Source organism: Nerophis lumbriciformis, linkage group LG01 (assembly GCF_033978685.3).
Source record: "Nerophis lumbriciformis linkage group LG01, RoL_Nlum_v2.1, whole genome shotgun sequence".
Taxonomy (NCBI): domain Eukaryota; kingdom Metazoa; phylum Chordata; class Actinopteri; order Syngnathiformes; family Syngnathidae; genus Nerophis; species Nerophis lumbriciformis.
This window is the reverse complement of record NC_084548.2, coordinates 28,135,001-28,155,630: the sequence shown is the minus strand read 5'-3', so window position 1 is coordinate 28,155,630 and position 20,630 is coordinate 28,135,001. Positions and strand designations below refer to the sequence as shown.

Genomic DNA, 20,630 nt, shown 5'->3' with positions numbered 1-20,630 from the left:
ACAATTTAAGAAAAAGACTTACCCTTGCGCTATGTACATTTTTTTCTACGACTGCAGCTATCGATTATTTTAGTTGTCAATATCGAATAATTTGTTTGATTAATCGAGTCTTTTAGGGAGAACAGTTGCAATACAATAGAAAACTAAAACTAAACAAAAAACTATTTAATAAAGTATGATCTATTGAGTGACAATATATTTAACATTTTAACACATACTCATTTAAAAATGTGTTAATTTCAGAAGTGGTGTTTCAATTTTTGACAAAAAACTCTTTAGCATTACCATATAATTATATATAATTATTTATATATGCACCTTATTGCTTTTTTATCCTGCACTACCATGAGCTAATGCAACAAAATGTCGTTCTTATCTGTACTGTAAAGTTAAAATTTGAATGACAATAAAAAGGAAGTCTACGTCTAATAAACTGTAAATGCTAACATGCCCTCATGTATTTGAATCAAACATTCGGTTTGCAAGTTAAACACATTAAAGTTAGTTGCCAAAATAGACTTTTACTTTGTTTCTGCTTATTTACTGTTCTTAAATATGCAGAAAGTTTTCTGGTAATTAATTTAGTACTATTGTGAAATGCCAGGTCCGTTTGACAGTGCAAACATATCACCATGATGTCTGTTTTTTCTTCTTTCTTTTTTCCAGATTTAAATGATCGAAAAACGAATGGAATTACCCTTCAACAAATGTAATTCATTACTAGGGAAAGTAATTAATGCGTTACTTTAAAAAGAAAAAAATACTTCAAATATATGTCATATGCTGTTGAGAGAAATTTCACATGAGAGTGTGTGTGCCGTTAAAAGGCGGCGTGACGTCAGCGAGGGTTTCAGATGAGATGTATTTGACGGCTGCTCTGATGAATCTTTTCGCCAGCTTGTGTTACCTTTTTCTTAAATAGGAGAGTGAATTTGCTTCGATGGCTATCATATGTTATTGTCCAAAAACAGGGTATTGTTTGGATTGAAAGTTTTTCACTTCAATCATTGATTCGTTGTTCATTAATCTCATGGCACGTAGTAGAATTGTGTATGTGTTTGTGTGTTGTCACTATGTGATGTTGCCTCCTTCTATTTGATATCAAGTTCTTATTAGTGTGGTGCTGGTTGTTGCTTTCATTATCCATCCATCCATCTTCTTATGCAGCAGCCAAAACAAAAAAGCCCAGACCTCCCTCTTCCCAGCCACTTCCTTGTGTGTTTACAAAAAATGGCAAATAAAATGATATCCTAATTCGTGTTCCATATTTGTTTGTTCTTAGGAAGGGATGCGGCAACACTTAGAGCTCGGACAATTTTTGAGGAAGCGTTACAAAGGGTTCCTCAATGACAGCTATGTCCGACATGAGGTAAGATGGCACATGGCCTTTAACATGAGACAGTACATGTTTCTTGGTACTGATTTGGAGAAAGTACCTCCTGCTCCGCTGCGAAACGCCGTCTAGTTTTACACAGCAGCTGTGTCTGTGATGGTGCTCCGCTGGACAACCGGAGTGACGTCACTGACAAGTTCTCGCGGTGAAATGGTGCTCATTTGTACAAGGCAATTGGTATGTGAGATACATTTGCCAACAAACAGGCAGAAGATCCAACTGGAGAAAGAGAAGAGGGCTGACTTTGTTAAAATTTCTTTATTTTTGTACTTTTAACATAGGTAAGTAAGCTATTATTAAACAGAGCTTTTTATTCTGAAATTCAACTGGATTTATTTTGTTTGTGTGGTACTTACTGTCCCACTCTACCCCATCAGTGCAAAATTACTACGGCTTTGCACCAACATCAGGAGAGCCACAACGCAGGCGGTGGAATTTGACACATTGACTAGAATATTAACATATCAGGTCTGACGCCGTGCCAGAGCATAGCCACAGCCATGAGCAGTGTTGGGACTAACGCGTTACAAAGTAACTCGTTACTGTAACGCCATTATTTTCGGCGGTAACTAGTAGTCTAACGCGTTATTTTTTATATTCAGTAACTCAGTTACCGTTACTACATGATGCGTTACTGCGTTATTTGACGTTATTTTTTATATAGTATCGGCTAGAAACTGAGAAGATCTGAGTGTGTTTTATTGGACAACTGCGGTGATTCTTCCTGTGTCACAAGAAGGAGAAGAGGCGTGCTGTGTGTGGGTGTGTGTTGGGCGAGGGGGTGGTCTGTGTTAACTAACAAGACATCATGGCGGAGCCGAAGCCGAGTTTCTTAACATGGAGATATTCTCACTACTTTTCTTTTGTCGTGCACAAAGAAAAGAACATTTTAGTTAAATGTAAATTGTGTCTTGGATCAAAGATCCTATCTACTGCCCAAAACAGCAATTCAAATCTGCTGAAATAGCTACAAAAGCAACATGCTTCGACGAAGCTAGTAAAGAGAGACACAGACTCCGATGCCACTTCACCTCCACCTCCACCACCACCTAAGGATTTTAACGGAGGCATTGCTTGCCAGGACAACATTGATAGAGCCATTGCAGCATGTGTTAGAAGACATGCAGGCTATTTCTACAGTGGGGTCACCCGCTTTCAGGCAGTTAATTAGCATGATAGCGGGCGTCAAACGGCAAATGGCACGAAAACATTTTCCAAGTTCCTGGACACAGTGGACAGTGAGCACATAAAAATGGAAAGCAAGCTATAGAAGACCCTCCAAACTCTGCCTCTGCTCATCATTCAGCATTGAAGGTACACATACTCTTGTCAATTCTCTTATATACTCTTTCATTCTAGACTTCTAGAGTGTTTGATCATCACATCACTCTAAATGTATAGACTATAACGTTCACAAACATAAAGAGGGATCCTAGTGGCCCAGGCCAATCTTTCCTTTTCTCTAAACTAAAACCGGGGAAATGCATATAGTGTTCTGGGCTCAAGTACAGTGTTGATCTCCTGAAGACATGATTTTATTTCACAATTCCTTGAGAGAAAAAAAGCCTGGTTAGGCTTTGTGTATAGCAGTATGTGTGCTGTATATAGTGACATGACATATAATCATGTCATGTGTGCCTTCCTTGGGTGAAGCCAGGTTTACAGCTATGTTGTGACATGTTGTTATAATGCGGTTTGTTACTTATGTATGTTATGTTACAGCTATTTAAAATAGTTTTGTCAATTTGTTCTGGCCCAAAATAAATTGGCCCTTTGAAACATATCTTTGTCTTTGTGTGTTGTATGTAGACCACATTGCTTAGCAGAGTTCAGTAATGTAAATGCATGTCAAGTTGATCAACAGATTGTATTATTATTCCAGTGCAATAACTGTATTGAAATGAAGGCTAGAAGGGCATTGATGGGAGCCTTAAAATAATTTAAAAAAAAAAGAAGTACCGATAACTAAATAGTTACTTTTCACAGTAACACATTACTTTTTGGTGTAAGTAACTGAGTTAGTAACTGAGTTACTTTTGAAATAAAGTAACTAGTAACTGTAACGAGTTACTGGTTTTCAGTAACCAACCCAACACTGGCCATGAGACATCCAGTAGAAATCTAGGGTAATAATTCATACCAAAATTATATCTAAAATAACACAGAAGTTAGTCACACTGTACATAGAGCACATGAAGTAGATATCAGATACAGGAATAAAAAAATTAAATATAAAAATTAAATGAAACTAATGAAAAAGGATACATTCTTTACTTGTATTCCTGCGGTTGTCTTGCACAATTGAAGAAGTGTTGCTAGGGAGGGATAGACAAGCTAATTGGGAGGAAGAAGTCACACTAAGTTATCAGTAAGTTATCACTATTTTATAGGAGCACATTCTTTCACGTGGAACCAATGTTGATTTCTTTCTATTTCTAATTTCACTTCACTTTCACCTTACTTAGTTACTTAGAGTCTGCCTAATGCTTGGGAAACCTTATGAAGAAAAAAAAGTGATGTCTTTTGTCAGTGCAGTAACCATGTATTCTTCCGCCACATGCATGTAACTAGTTCTCTTTTTGTACCTTATGAATTTATGAGACTGCATTGTAACATAAAACTTGGTAGCACAGGTTGCGCCTGTATTATACTTTGAAAGATGTTCAGCCTGTTCCTAAATTCTGATGTATTTCAAGAAAAGATCATTTTTTTTGTAACTCCTGTGTCCTCAGATCTCAGTGCGCAGCACAGACTACGATCGTACCCTGATGAGTGCCGAGGCCAACCTTGCAGGTGATACCACCTGTTTGCTCTCTTCTCTGCTTGTCAGGGTTTTAATGGGTGCCAGGATTAACAATAGTGTATGAATACAAAAAATGCTTAGAAGTTTAGGACAAAATTATTCCCTGACTAAACAGTTGGAATATAAATCAAATACAGGTTGCAATAACAAACCTGTTCATCAAACTTACATTTGTTTAATGCCATCATGGGAATGAATGTCATCAATTTCGCATCCTCAAAATTATTCTCTGACGAAACAGTTGGAATAGAAATCAAATACAGGTTGCAATAACAAACCTGTTCATCAAACTTACATTTGTTTAATGCCATCATGGGAATGAATGTCATCAATTTCGCATCCCCAAAATATGGCTCCCTCTGACAAACGCTGGAAAGTAAAAATAATAAAATGTGTTAAATAGTAAGAACTATGAATATAAATAAAGGATAACATACAAATAAAACATATGAAGATAAAAAATCACTATACAGTAAATATATAATGAATAAATAGAACTAAATAACATCTTACATAACTAATAAGATTAAAAATGTAAAGTACGAATGACTTCAATAAAGTTAATAAATATTAGGTAAGCGCCAAATCAAAAAGGTGGGTCTTAAGCCTGCTCTTAAAAACATGAAGGTTCTCAGCAGCCCTGAGGTCCTCCAGCAAGCTGTTCCATAGATGGCAGACATAATAGTGGAAAGATGCAATCCCGTGACTTTGTGTCCTGAGTTTTGGAATAATTAGGAGATGAGTGACCTTCTAAATACTTTTTTTTAACTTTATTAGCCCTCTAAACATTAAATAACACCAATAATGTCACCTTTACGTTTGCTCCACCCAATATAGTAGCCCTGAGTTTGTTCTACTGTAGATTACTGTACTCACTAGTAGCCCGATGGATCCTCCTAGTATCATTGCTCTGGCCCTCGCCCGGCCAATAAAACACAGCCACTATGTGAGAATACTTTGTCACATCCTGGGTAATTCCTCTAAGTTAGAACTTTACTGAAACCACTGGCATGTGTTGTTCTGCAGAAAACATGGTCAACTGGGCAGTTTCAGCTAAGATAGCCGCGGCCATTAGTGGTGTTGTTAGCATTGCGTGTCCTGCATTGCCATTCCACATCGCTCACCAATCTCATGTGGAGCTGTTCCTGATGTTGAAGATGAAGTGCATCCTTTAATCAACAGAGTTCATCTCCAATTGGCATTGCCCGAACAGCTGCTGATATCTGATGGCAATCTTGTTAGCGTGAAGTGGTGTACGGCATCCCGCTATTGCTGACGTCAAAGGCTCACCAATGTGGAGATCTATTATTGGATAGGCAGGAGTAAGACATAAATAAGACTTAATTTAACACTAAATTTAGTCTCAGAATATGCGATGTAAAGTGAAGCCGCAATATTTGAAGCGTCATATGGTGAGACTTGAGGACAAAAAATGTATTAGCCCCCTATAGGAACACTTCTCAAAAATTCTGCCAAAGATTGCAATATTGTTAACATTCTTTATAGCAATTGTTCAATGACATGGCCTTATTTTGGTACATTTTCAAATGTAAAATACAATTAACATTTTTTTTTTTGTAAAAACTGACATGTTCACAATTATTTCTTTAGAAACACACCTGTAGATTCAGTTAGGTTTGAATAAAGGCATTGAATATAAATAAAAGTTTTACAGATTCAAAGCATGATTACGAATGGTGGGTTTTGGCATGGGTCTTGAAGATGGACAGGTTAGTGTCGTTAGGTTAGTGTTGTTGCCCCAGGTCCGGTGCTTCCCCATTGAGGGTGGGAACAGGAGGTTGGCATCAGAGGAGTGGAGGTGATGGTTTGTAGTTTTGAGTTTTGAGAACATTTATTGCGCAGAACCATAAGCTATACAACACAATGTTGCAAATAGATTACAAGTACATTTAATTCCTAGCTACAGAGACTTGAGGAAAAGGCATCAACAGTTGTTTATTTCTTCATTCCAAAAGGTACAAAAGTAATTTTTTGATATCCAAGACATAACTGGAAACATTGCTGCTTTGTTTACACAAAAAATATACTTTAAATTAGGTAAATATTAAGTAATACTAACCTTTATATATCCCGGAAAGTCCCATTATGATTAAGAATCTCTTTTTCAAAGGAGTCCTGCTACAAACATTTATACACCATTGTGGGTGGCACGAGGAACAAGGAGGGTGATGTACCTTGCCCAAGGACACAACAGCAGTGACTAGAATGTCGTAAGCTGGATTTGTACCAGGAACCCTGAAGTTTCTGGGCGACCACTCTACTTTAGCCTAGCCTCCTTATGGCTGCTTTAAATAAATACTTTTTTTTCAGACAAAACTCGAAAATGCCACTTGGAGCGTTTTTCTGTGGCTGAAAATCTGATGGATCACTAATTATGACCACATCAAGTGTTTATCACATTACATATCGAAAAAAACTTTACATATTTTTAGTGCATGAAAAATGAAGAAGAGAGATACAGTATCTGTATGCATGTATAAGGTATGCATGTATGAAGTTCACTTTTTCCTGTAGGGCTCTATCCCCCGACTGATCAGCAAGTCTTCTCACCAAACTTAAAGTGGCAGCCCATCCCCGTGCACACGGTGCCAAAAAGTGAAGAGAAGGTATGCAAATAGATATATTTTATCTTTGAATGGGATTCATCAGTGAATTCTTTCTTCATCTTTTCCAGCTGCTGTCCTTTCCCCTTGAAGATTGCCCTCGCTACAAAATCCTCATGAATGAGACCGAACACACAGAAGAATATATTAACGTTACATCTGCTAACAAGGTTCGGTCATTTTTATGAAACATGTTCTGCTTATGTTGACATGTGTTGTAGTATTGTTAAGACTGTGTGCACGAAAGCCTTAATGTCATTGTAGACAAGACATAATAAACAAATTAGCACAGCAGTTCTGTTAGATCAGGAGTGACCATTACATCGATTGCGAGCTACCGGTCGATCTCAAGGCAATAAAAAAATATACATCATTACCTATCATCAATCTTCAGTATGATGTCTTGATTGACATACATGGTGACTGAGGGTTTTGTGAAATGACCGCTGGTGTGGTGTGAGTTTAGTTTGAAGAAAAAATGGCAGGCAGGAACTGGAGAAGCACTTTTTATCTCAACAGATTCTCTCTCTCTGCCACTCAACGCACCTCCTGTCAAGAATCGAAAAACAAACCACACAGTTCCTGTCTTCACAGTAAAAGTGCTGTTCCATCCTGCCTGTGCTACCAAAATAAGGGTCTCGGAAAATACCTTACACAAGCTAATGAGTTAGCCTCCAATGTGTTTCTTTGAAAGGGTATACAACTATAGGAGTTGGACAAAGCATAAGTTAATAACCTACCACTTAATGTGATATGGGAATGGGAGGAGGAATATTTTAATCCTCCACAATGTCAATTAGAAGTTGTTGAATTTATCAGCAAATACTAGTGTACATCCTGTCTGATTCCAATGCAAGTCATCAGAGTAAGGTATTGTCAAAAACACATGCAATATTTGCTTATACAGTAAAGCAATGCAACGTAACAACATATAGTATTTTATCCAAGAAACGGAATCTATAAGCACTCAGCATTTATGTAATTGTATTAAACAGCTTTAACATCATGCACTGCATCCTCAGTGAGTAATAATAGCAAACTTTAAAAGACTCTTCAGCACATGGACCACACACAACTTGAACAGGAGAAGAAATTGGACCCATAAACAAACCTTTTCCACACAATTAGCAACTGTCCCTTTCACGCGGAGGAACAGTATTATACGCACATAAAAACAGGAAATAGGCTATCAATAATACACTTTACAGCAAGAGCCCGGATGTGAACCAGAGTGGTGTTTTGTAATTAGACTTTTGTGCTCGTCACACATTGTCCATGACAAACACAAAGTTCAAACATGGGCGTCCATATGTGCACTTGGCACCAAACTTTAGGCCGCAGTTCCATGAGCAACTTTGTAGTTGTGTTATCGGACTTGCGGTCTCATGTTTTGGACACTCAGAACTGTCCTTCACACTCACTGTCTTCCTTCCAATGGTTTGAAAAACAAAGTTATACTACTGAGTAAGACAGGATGTTTTGGTTGGGGTTCACCGTGACACTTGCTACGCCAACTACATGCATGCATGCTTGTAACTCAAATATTTGCTTGGAACTAAAAGCATAATTATTTGAGAGACTGTTCTTACCTTAAAACACTCTTAGGTTGGGGCACTCTTACGTTAAGGTAACTGTACTGCATTTATATACTGAGTTAAAAGACAAAAAAAAATATGCACAAATAAAGGAAAACCATGTCAACACAAACAAAAATCATTATCACAGGTAAATGTACAAACATTGGATAGTTTAAATTTTGATTACATCAACAACTGCTTATGTCGACATAAATGATTTCATGTAATAAGATGAATAATTTTTTGTGTGATTACAAATAATATTTTGTTATTCTTTGCTTCAGGACATAATAGAGCTGGTGAGAAGTAAGACAGGACTGAATAAGACAAATGTAGAGTCGGTGTGGAGTGTGTATGACACACTCTTCTGTGAGGTGAACACACACAAACACAATTCACGGTTTTGTTTTGTGCTTTTCTATGACTCTCCCTAATGAATGGTGTTTGTGTTTGTCTGTTTTTAGTCCCGTCATAACATGTCAGCTCCTGATTGGGTGACCCCGTCAGTCATGGAAAAGCTCCGGTTTCTCAAAGATTTTGGATTCAGGGTAAGAAAAAATACTCCTTGTGTGATTTGGAGTACTTTTTGAAGCCAACTGTTATTTATTTAGCTACTTTGCAATCTTCACAGGTTGTATTTGGTGTCTACAAACAGCAGGAGAAGAGTCGGCTGCAGGGAGGTGTGTATTCATTCCAATTTAATCATATTTAATTAATTCATGCAATCTAATTAATGTTAAAGGTGAACTTCACTTTTTTTTGGAATTTTGCCTATTGTTCACAATCATTATGAGAGACATGTCGACGGATGTATTTTCTTAAATGCATTCTAACTTGTTTTAAACTAGTTTGCTTACAAAGGAGCCAACGGGAGGTCCTCTATTCCGCCCATAAAACCCCAAAATTACCCATCCAAAAACCACCAGCATAACTCCATTCACACTTCGCGATTTGAATATTAACCCAGTTTTAGTGATATTGTTGTTATAATAGAAGTTGTACTGTATGAAATGCAGAATACCACTATATTGAAGTGTTATGTATATATGTATATAATAATTTTATTGTGTATTCAACAAGCACACTTCTTTTGTTCAGGGCTCTTATTAGGTGAAATAGTGAAGAATATTTCCAAAGCGGCCATTTCCAAGGAAACACACCGTCTGAAACTGATGATGCTTTCAGCGGTGAGATAGCTTTACACTTTCTCACAATATTTAAATCAGTGTGTTAAAATGTGTGTGTGTTGTGTGTGTCAGCATGACACAACTGTCGCAGCCCTGCAGGCCAGCCTGAATGTCTTCAATGGCAGACAGCCGCCATACGCTTCCTGTCACATGATCGAGCTGTACACGGATGAGAACGGGTAAACAAAGCACACACAAACACACCTAAACACTCTCCTACCATGACTGTGTGTTTGCTTCCAGGTCTCTTTCGGTATCCATGTTTTACCGGAATGACAGCACAGTTGCACCTTACGCTGTTCAGCTGCCAGACTGCGCTATTGACTGCCCTCTAGAGGACTTTGTGAAACTTACACAACTCTCCGTTTCCAATGACCGAGACAAAGAATGCCAAGTACCTTCAAGTGGCAGCAATAAAGGTACAAAAACCTCCCAATAACTTTTGATGCTATCTTATACTTATACCAATAAACATTATACTGAGATGTAAGTAGAGTAGTACCTCAACTTACATCTCAATTGGTTACATGACGGAGCCTGTTACTTACAAATCAGTGCCGCCAGAATCAATTTAATTGATGCTTGGCCTCCCACAACAGCACCATTTTAACATGCAACATGCTTTTTGAAAAAGAAAAATATTTATGAGAGAATACTTTTTTTTTTTAAACAAAACAATAGTGTATATATACTACTAACAACTACAGTAATTTTATGTTGTAATGTAATAATAATCTACAGCATTAGCTTGGAGAGTCGACTTCTAAAGTATCTCCTTCTAGCTGCTTCCCCTTCAAACACACTATCAGCAGCTTTTCCATATTTAATGAGTAAATGTCTGTCGTTTTGATATTATTTGAACATTCTTGCCTGGCAGTGAAGCAATCGAATTGCTTCACCAAGTCGACTATATGCTCTGTCATGTTTTTAACTACAAACCCCGTTTCCATATGAGTTGGGAAATTGTGTTAGATGTAAATATAAACAGAATACAATGATTTACAAATCATTTTCAACCCATATTCAGTTGAATATGCTACAAAGACAACATATTTGATGTTCAAACTGATAAACATTTTTTTTTTGCAAATAATCATTAACTTTAGAATTTGATGCCAACAACACGTGACAAAGAAGTTGGGAAAGGTGGCAATAAATACTGATAAAGTTGAGGAATGCTCATTAAACACTTATTTGGAACATCCCACAGGTGAACAGGCAAATTGGGAACAGGTGGGTGCCATGATTGGGTATAAAAGTAGATTCCATGAAATGCTCAGTCATCCACAAACAAGGATGGGGCGAGGGTCACCACTTTGTCAACAAATGCGTGAGCAAATTGTTGAACAGTTTAAGAAAAACCTTTCTCAACCAGCTATTGCAAGGAATTTAGGGATTTCACCATCTACGGTCCGTAATATCATCAAAGGGTTCAGCGAATCTGGAGAAATCACTGCACGTAAGCGCTAAGCCCGTGACCTTTGATCCCTCAGGCTGTACTGCATCAACAAGCGACATCAGTGTGTAATGGATATCACCACATGGGCTCAGGAACACTTCAGAAACCCACTGTAAGTAACTACAGTTGGTCGCTACATCTGTAAGTGCAAGTTAAAACTCTCCTATGCAAGGCGAACACCGTTTATCAACAACACCCAGAAACGCCATCGGCTTCGCTGGGCCTGAGCTCATCTAAGATGGACTGATACAAAGTGGAAAAGTGTTCTGTGGTCTGACGAGTCCACATTTCAAATTGTTTTTGGAAACTGTGGACGTCGTGTCCTCCGGACCAAAGAGGAAAAGAACCATCCGGATTGTTGAAAAGCTAGCATCTGTGATGGTATGAGGGTGTATTAGTGCCCAAGACATGGGTAACTTACACATCTGTGAAGGCGCCATTAATGCTGAAAGGTACATACAGGTTTTGGAGCAACTTATGTTGCCATCTAAGCAACGTTTCCATAGACACCCTTGCTTATTTCAGCAAGACAATGCCAAGCCACGTGTTACATCAACGTGGCTTCATCGTAAAAGAGTGCGGGTACTAGACTGGCCTGCCTGTAGTCAAGACCTGTCTCCCATCGAAAATGTGTGGCGCATTATGAAGCCTAAAATACCACAACGGAGACCCTCGGACTGTTGAACAACTTAAGCTGTACATCAAGCAAGAATGGGAAAGAATTCCACCTGAGAAGCTTACAAAATGTGTCTCCTCAGTTCCCAAAAGTTTACTGAGTGTTGTTAAAAGGAAAAGCCATGTAACACAGTGGTAAACATGCCCTTTCCCAACTACTTTGGCACGTGTTGCAGCCATGAAATTCTAAGTTAATTATTATTTGCAAAAAAAACCAAATAATTTATGAGTTTGAACATCAAATGTCTTGTATTTGTAGTGCATTCAATTGAATATGGGTTGAAAAGGATTTGCAAATCATTGTATTCCGTTTATATATACATCTAACACAATTTCCCAACTCATATGGAAACAGGGTTTGTATTTAATTTTGATATTCATTCTATATCATGTACTTTTTCTCATCACTGTCCTTCACACTCACTTTCTTCTTTACCACTGTTTGAAAAAGTAAGTTATGGCCATCTCTAACTGTAAATTAGACCAGATGTTTTGGGTGGAATTTCCGTGGTTCACTGTGGCGTTCACTACAACATCTATAACAGGGATTGCTTGCATCTTAAAGGGGACCTAACCAAATGTTCTTACCTATTGGTACCGGTTTTTGTGTATTTGGGAATTGCATAAGCCCTGAAAATGTGTAATCAAACCATGGAGGCATGGCGGATATACTATATTTATTAAACAATCTTACCTTCTTTCATTCTTCTTCCAAATGAGCCGTTTTGAATTTTCCCCATTTGTGACGTTTCCCCATATGTGACATCTGGGGATATCTCCATATATGGTAGAGATTTACCTGAAGAGCTTTGCGTGAGTCCGCCATTGTAATCTGACATTGTAGTCAATAAGCTTTCTTTTTCTCTATCCTCTTATAGTGTGGCAGACTGGCTCGTACATGCACATGCATCCTCCATTTCTAATACAAAGTAGCATACGGTTGTAACTTATATCTGTCAGTAGACTTGCTATGAAAGCGCCAAAATCTACAACATGGCTGACAGGTGGAAAACACTGTCGAAGTGGAGGCACGTAAATAAGACCGCCCACAAAACTGTGCATCCTAAAGAGATTGTCAGAAAGCGTCTGTAAAATATTATCTATGCAAAATTTGGATCAAAGAACCGCTATTACATGTTATGTGGACCACAAGGAAGTGTTTTAAATGTAAAAAAAAAACACCTCTTATCTTAAAACACTTTTAATTTGGGGACACTCTAATGTTGAGGTACCACTGTATACAGTTATGCAAGTAATAGTATTTGATTCCCGTTGTAAGTTCACATACTTTCTACCCAACACTTATTTGAATCAATTTAATCCAAACTCATTGATTTAATGTTGTTTTTTTACATTCTGTTCAAATAAATGTAATAAAAAATGTACTGTTTATATAGTTGTACTTACTATCAATGGATATCCTTTACTAAACCACGTAGAAACTCATTGAGATTAAAATCCATTTTCCAACAGTGACTTGGCCAAGAGGACAGCAAGACAAAGTTACAGAAATACATATAAGATCAACAAAAACAGCAGCAGTCACACACCACAATTAACAAAATAAATTAGTTACATGTATCAACATAAAAACAGGTGATAGGTCAAAACAATGTATAACATGTTTCAGTAAAAACAACTTAAAAACAAGTACGATGCCCAATAGAAACATTTTCTAATTTTTTTAAAATGGCCTGAAATTCCCCCAAAGTGATCAGCTAATGTAACCTCAGATCTTAACTTAAATTATTCCATGACCATGGAGCAACATACCTGAAAGCTGTTTTTCCAAGATTTTTGTTGGCTCTAGGAACAAACATTCTAAGTATGTCCTGCAACCTTAAGTGTAGCTACACATAAAATAACACAAATAATCAAAAATTATAAGCACTTGTAGACCGCAGCTTTCCGCCATGCCTTACATCTCAATAGTAAAAAATAATTTCTAAAAATCCTGAATGTAGATCAGGCAGGCCTGAGCAATTATTTTGACTAGGGGGGGCAAAATTAGAGAATATCTAATTTTAGGAACACAAATACAAAACCTGACAATAATGACCGATTGAATGCCAAAAACAATAATGACAGACCGCCTTAAAAAATGAAATGGAATTTTTTTTTAATTTTTTAATGAATGAGACACCCAGAATGTACAAAAAAATAAAGGATGTGGGATTTACAATATTAACTATGAATGATAAAACACTGAATATTGACAACATATGTCACACCCCCTCTCGATCGACAAATTTTACAATCAAGCGAAACGCAACAAAAATGCAACAAACACTGTGAAATATGAACGCAAAGGGTAAAAAATAAACCCACCTACAATCTGATATGTCTGATATATCACTAAACTTTAGAACTTTGTTGTAAAAATCTCCTTCCGTGTCAGTCCCTAACACCACATTTCAGGCTGGCCGCTCTGGAAACACTCTGTGGAGACGCTTCCAACCCACACTGCTTGGTGCCTCATCTGAGCTGCTGTGACTTAGATTACCATAGGAAATAGTATATCATGCAAAAGCGCAGATTCCAACCATTTAAATACTTTGTATAGTTCAAAACTTACGGTAATTCGAAAACATCACTTAACATCATAATGGCAGCTACAGTTTCCATCTTAAAGATCTAAAAATATCTTAATTAGCCCAGGTCTGATCTAGACAATGATCCAGATCACCCCCAAAATCTAAGCATGTGTTCCTTATCTCATTTCCAACCTGTCCTTAAAGTCAAATCAACATCCACCCAGAACTGTGGGTGATTAATTGTTGGTGTCTGGTCCTTCCATCAGAGGTGATCATCACCCTGGCAGTGTCGGGCTGCTTGCTGCTGCTCCTCGTCATCGTCCTCTTCGTTTCCATCGTACGCCACAAGGAGCCGTTGAGCAATCAGGGATATCACCACGTCATCAACCAGGATGCAGGTGAGGAGTCCTGACAAGAGCGGGGTGTCGTCAATCGCAGACGAAGCAGCTCCTCGTCATGGGACCACAGTAATGAAGATGAACTTTGACCTCTTGAAGCCTCTATCAAATCAGTGATTTTATTGTCTAAATACTTGTTGGTTTAGACAAGCTTTTAAAGAAGTGTGCAATTTTTCACACTTTTCTGTGTTTAGGTCGGCACATTTATGATTGGAATGGGAGCTGACGTGGTGCACAGGAAGTTAGTGTTTGAATGTCAGGAGCAGTAAGAAAGATTCATCCGGTCAGGTTACATTTTTAAATGTGTCAATTACGAGTTCAGTTTAGTGCAATGTTGTCTACCATCATGCCTTCCAATATTTTCTCATGTTTAAGTCGCTCTGTTTGCCACAAAATCAAAGTGCTGAGTGACACAAATCTAGCGAGCATGTCCAAGTGAAAGTAGCACATCTGATTTTTACTCCACTTTATGTCATCTGATTGTTTTTATTGTAATTTTAACATACATGTGATGCACCTTTTTGTTGTATGTCATCACTGGAACAGCAGTGAGATCTTCTTCCAGCTTTGTTTTAACTTGAAAGAAAAAACAACTTTCAAATAGGTTAATTTAGTTTAATAACCCTAAATCACCATAGGAAACATTTGGGAGTGGTTGTCATGTGAAAGTCATGTGACTATCTCAGGATACTGCCCAAAATGACAGTGTCAGGTAGAGTAAACAAGCTCATTTACAAAAGTTTAGTTCGTTTTTTTTAACCATTAAAGCTAATTTTAAATACCTTTTAAAATGTAATACTTTAATAGGGTGTCTAACATTACAGTTCATCTTTTCTTTCTGGATTAATTTAATAAATTACAGTATTAGAAAACGAGCTTTGGAAAATACCGCTTTCAAGCTTTTAGCCTTATATTGCCATTGAAAGTGACTTAACGCATTTGTTACAATAGTTAAATTGATAGGACCATCAATAAATAACTCTGACTTCTAGCTCAGTTGTGACAAACAGAAAAGAAAAGTATGTTCCAAATAAATTCAATCCTTGTGATGTCAATGAAAACATTTGAATTGTCCCATTTTGTGAGTTGTACTCGATTGCAATTTCAACTTGCTAAATTATGAAATTAATTAAACATTGACATGCACAAGTTTTCTTTCTTTGAATTCTGCCTTCACGGTTACATTCAGTACAGTTCTGTTCAAAAGATGATTTTATCAAACTTGTTCTTCAAAAAAAGATGACATTTCGCATGTTTGTTTTCTTACTGCACGTTACTTTGACAGGAAAACAACTTTTTCATTGAAAACAAGTTGGCATTTTTTTTACCTGCCAAATTGTGTGAAATTCTGAATGAAAAATGTGGGACAATTGTTATGAAGTTTAGAGAAATGGGGGTTGGAGGGATATATCAATAGAAAGTTTTGCACTGGAAAATGTGTAATTTAAAGCAGATTTTGGGGAAAGACATTCTGAATGGTTTATATCAGGGATATTCAACCAAATTGTTTTGTAGCCACATTTCCAGAAAGCTAAGGGGGCGAGGGCAGACTTCCTTCCCTCTTCACTATTTATCTTATTTTGTAGACCCCGGAGAACCATTTGATTTTGGTCTACAACAATTCTTTTGTCAGAATTACAGGAGCACTCTGCCGTTTCTAAAGGACCTGCAAAAAAATTAGTCAAAGTTTTTTCTATGACAGCACTGGAGTGTTTTTAAGAATCTGCAAAAATGTAGTTCTGTTTTTTTTTTAACTGAACTCACAGGCCACCTGTTGAGTAGCTCTAATGATGAAAAAGAGAGGACCTAAAATGGAGCCTTGAGGAACACTACCGGTACTAGGATAACTGAAGAAGTTGAACAAATGACTACCGGTACTGACTCCATCTAAAGTAAACAAGCTGCAGCAAAAACTTGATTACATAAATAATATATTATATATATTATATTATTTATTATTATTCTTGTCTATTGTGAGTGAACTGTGGTGCTGAATTTCCCCCAAGGATCAATAAAGTACTTTCTATTCTATTCTATTCTATTCTAAAATCACATTATGAAAAACAATTGTAATTGCTAAAAAGGAGAGGACTTAAAGGGGTGCCTTGAGGAATGCCTCACTTGTGTAAATCCCAAATGTGGACCTTTGTGTTGGCTAGCACAGTTAAAATGTCAATGCAATGATCTGTCAATGTGTGGTCCAAGTTCCTCGATACAACGGGAGCAATCTAGTTTCTAGGAATTTGCTGCAAAAATGTTGTTCTACCAAGTTTTGAACTGTCATTCTCGGCCTGAATTCTGCTACTGGTTGAATGTCCCTGATTTAAATGATTCCATGTTGAAATAGTTTGAGAATTTTTTTATCAAAAAAGGAAAATTGTAGACTTTGGAGAAAGTGAAATAGCTGATTGGAATGTCCTGAAAGTTTTTATTTTCAGTGTAAATTTTCTGTAACGTGTCCGGCATTTTCCAAATTATTTCTATGTGCACAGGTTGAAATCAGTTAAGAATGTGGAAACATTGTCCATTCATTTTCAATTAAAAAAAAAAGGTTACATTGTGGGAACTTTGAGAGTTGGAAAATTGCAATCCTGAATGGGTTGACAAATGTGGAAAATTGTAAGTCTGGGGTTGGAAAATGTTGAATTCTGGGAAAAAGGGTAAATACCTTGAATATGTTCATGATGGAAGATTTTTTTGTAGAAGGTACTGTATCTTGAGTTTGACAAAAAAAAAACTTGGGAATTTTGGGGATGTGTAAAGTCTGAATAAGGGAAAGGTTTTTCTTGGAATCACTTGAGAAATATGCAACTTGTAACAATTGTTAATTTATTTTTAATCAGAATGTTGTTTAATGTGGAAAATGTTTGGAGGTGGATTTTTTTAAGCCTGAACATTTTATGCTGAAATATTGACATATGTGAGAAACTGGAATTCTAAGATTGAAAAATGCAGAATTGGGAAACACTGCTTGAATGAAATTAAGATTTTTTTATTTATTTTGGAAGTAATTGAGCATCAAAAAACAGGCCGGAAAAAGAATAATGAAGAGGATTGTTTCAGAATAATGTGTGAACAATTGAGTGTGTAAATGTTTTTATTGTGTCAATAATGCATTATGTGAATGTGAATAATGCATTGTGCTAATGAGATTCAACATGCATATAGGAGTTCATTTAAGTGTTATAAGTTTGTGGACTAAAATGTTTATGTTTATTTTTGCAGATGTACATCATTTATCATGAAAGATTTTCATTCTGTAAATTGGGGCTACTTGTCACGCTTCAACAGCTTGTGCAAAAAGTGAGCAATGGTCCGTATATAACAATTTAAGTATGTGTCTGCGGCGGCACATTTTATACATTAATGTATATGACGTTTAAAGCAGTTATATATGTGATAAAATAAAAAAAAACTATTAGCTTGGCGTTAGCTGTGTAATATAATTAATCAATTTTATTATTGCAATATGCTCTTGAAATCAGACTGGGGCAACGGTTCATTTTTCAGCAGGACACCCTACACCTACAGTAAGCATCACGTTTGTAGGAAACCAGTCACCGTTCATCACCAGGCCAATACCATCCCTACAGTGAAGCATGGTGGTGGCAGCATCATGCTGTGGGGATGTTTTTCAGCGACAGGAAAAGGGAGACTAGTCGGGATAAAGGGAAAGATGAATGCAGCAATGTAGAAAGACATCGTGGATGAAAACCTGCTCCGGAGCGCTCTGGAACTCTGGGAGAGATGGTTCATCTTTCAGCAGGACAAGGACCCTAAGCACACAGCCAAGATATCAAAGGAATGGCTTCAGGACAACTCTGTAAATGTCCCCGAGTGGCCCAGCCAGAGCCCAGACCTGAATCCGATTGAACACCTCTGGAGACATCTGAAAATGGCTGTGCATCGACACTTCAGGATTGTGGCATCGTATTCAAAAAGACTTGAGGCTGTAATTGCTGCCAAAGGTGCATCAACAAAGTATTGAACAAAGGCTGTGAATATTTCAGTACAGGTGATTTTATTAGTTCTTTATTTTTTTTATAAATTTGCTAATTTTCTAAAAAAAAAAAAAAAAAAAAAACTTTCACATTGTAATTATGTCTGTAGAATTTTTAGGACCAACATTTTTTTCTTCCATTTTGGAATAAGGCTGTATGTAACATGACAACATGTGGAAAAAGTGAAGCGCTGTGAATACTTCCCTGTACAGCGGGACAATAGCAAATCAAGCTGCGGGCTGAAAAAGACACATTAAAGGCCTCGTCCACTCTTACATCTGATTGGCTACTAGATTTAGCACACATTCTTTGAGAAAAGGGGTCTTAACCCCAAAACAAAATGAACAATGATGATGAGAACACAACATAATCAAATACAATTTTCAAGACAGTAAATTCTGATGAAAATATGCGTATAAAAGTTCAGATCACACACGTCACATGACAGACACACTTTTTAACTTGGAAATATGCAAATAGCTTGTGCAAACATACTGTACATTCCTAAAGGAATAACAGTATGAGATATGACATATGATATGTCATGTCTCAATCTCATACTTATTATCCTAAGTCATGTATCATACTATGACGATCATACAAGTGCAAAAAGTAGCAGCAAAGTTTTTTTCCTTTTTTGGCTTATAGTATCCAACCTGTGGACCAACAATCTTATTCCTGATTTCTAGTACAACGACTAACGCTTTTACTGTACAAATACTTTGTATTGTTGTACTGCTATGATGTTTGCAACTACTCTGGTAAAATAAGTATTTGATCTTTGTTGATTGAGTTAGTTTAATGAACACTACAGTATTTTTATGGTAGATGTATTGAAATAGAGAGACAGAATATACAACATGTAAAATGTATTTTATATATGATTTTGTGTTTGGAATAAATACGTATTTGACTACCTACCAAGCAACAAGTATTTTGTAATGAAAATTTGGGCCTAAAGTTTGCCCTGTTTTTCATACGCCATCATGGTTGTCATATGGGCACACATTGTGCGTAACAAACTTGTCCATTTGCCCGCAGAATGGAGTTCAAACAGCTGGTGACTCCGTCTCTGTACTTTTTTTTTTTAATGGAGTACGACTGCAAAATAACCCAAAATGGGGCAGAAGAAAGTTGCGAGTGCCAATACTTTGGTAAAAGAAGGTGAGAAACACTACTGAATACTAGAAAGAACTTGTAGCAAAAAAAAAGTGGCCTCACTTCCTCTCCACTTAGTTGTTTCAAGTCTTCATTAAAGGTAAACGTGATGTTAGAGATTGCAATGTAAAACTGTAATAATTCTCAATAAAATTAATAGATTAATTCAAGTTTATATGGGAACAATTGCTTTGGTTTTTTTTAACATTTTGGAACGGATTACTAACAAAAACGGAGGAACTCGGTCCCTAATTTCAACTCAGGATGTTTGTAAAATTGACCTCACAAACACTTTCTACTATTCAAACCTTAACATGTGCAAGATCAAAAATACATTTGCCTCCAATACGAATTAATTTACAAATTTTAGTCAATGTTAATTTTTACGATCTGTCTCTCTGTAAAAACACATCTAACATAAAAACACTGTAATGTTCTTAGTATATCACCGGGGGGATTAAATATTTATGACGACTGTATTTCACACTGTTACAGATGACATTCAGTCACAATGTGTAGCTTGCTTGCATGTTGTATGTATGTCAGCTATGAAAGAGATATATCATCTTTTTTTTTGTTGCTACTTTTGCTAAAACACTCACTGTGATAACTGATTGCATGATTACACAGCTTTTTCAAATCTAATATTAAAACTTTGCAAGTTACATTTTTAATCTTATTTTGCTTGAAAATAAAAGGATATTTGAGAGTGCATCTACAGTAGGTACACATAATGTAGACGGGTGATGTTGCTATGAAAGTAAACATTGTACTGTAATGAAAGGTGTGATATTGTACAGTACATATCACATGTACATAGT

At 36.8% G+C, this 20,630-nt stretch overlaps 1 protein-coding gene across 1 annotated transcript in view; it reads left to right on the top strand.

Moving 5' to 3' along the window:
• Positions 1-18,895, top strand: part of acp2 (acid phosphatase 2, lysosomal) — a 58,818-nt gene extending 39,923 nt beyond the window's left edge. The window contains exons 3-13 of the mRNA XM_061978606.1: positions 1,283-1,369; positions 4,126-4,186; positions 6,732-6,823; positions 6,892-6,990; positions 8,682-8,771; positions 8,862-8,945; positions 9,029-9,077; positions 9,496-9,584; positions 9,657-9,763; positions 9,828-10,003; positions 14,519-18,895. Coding sequence (XP_061834590.1) covers positions 1,283-1,369; positions 4,126-4,186; positions 6,732-6,823; positions 6,892-6,990; positions 8,682-8,771; positions 8,862-8,945; positions 9,029-9,077; positions 9,496-9,584; positions 9,657-9,763; positions 9,828-10,003; positions 14,519-14,664 — 1,080 coding nt within the window. The 3' untranslated portion in view covers positions 14,665-18,895. The remainder of the gene's footprint in view (positions 1-1,282; positions 1,370-4,125; positions 4,187-6,731; positions 6,824-6,891; positions 6,991-8,681; positions 8,772-8,861; positions 8,946-9,028; positions 9,078-9,495; positions 9,585-9,656; positions 9,764-9,827; positions 10,004-14,518) is intronic.
• The last annotated feature ends 1,735 nt before the right edge of the window (positions 18,896-20,630 follow it).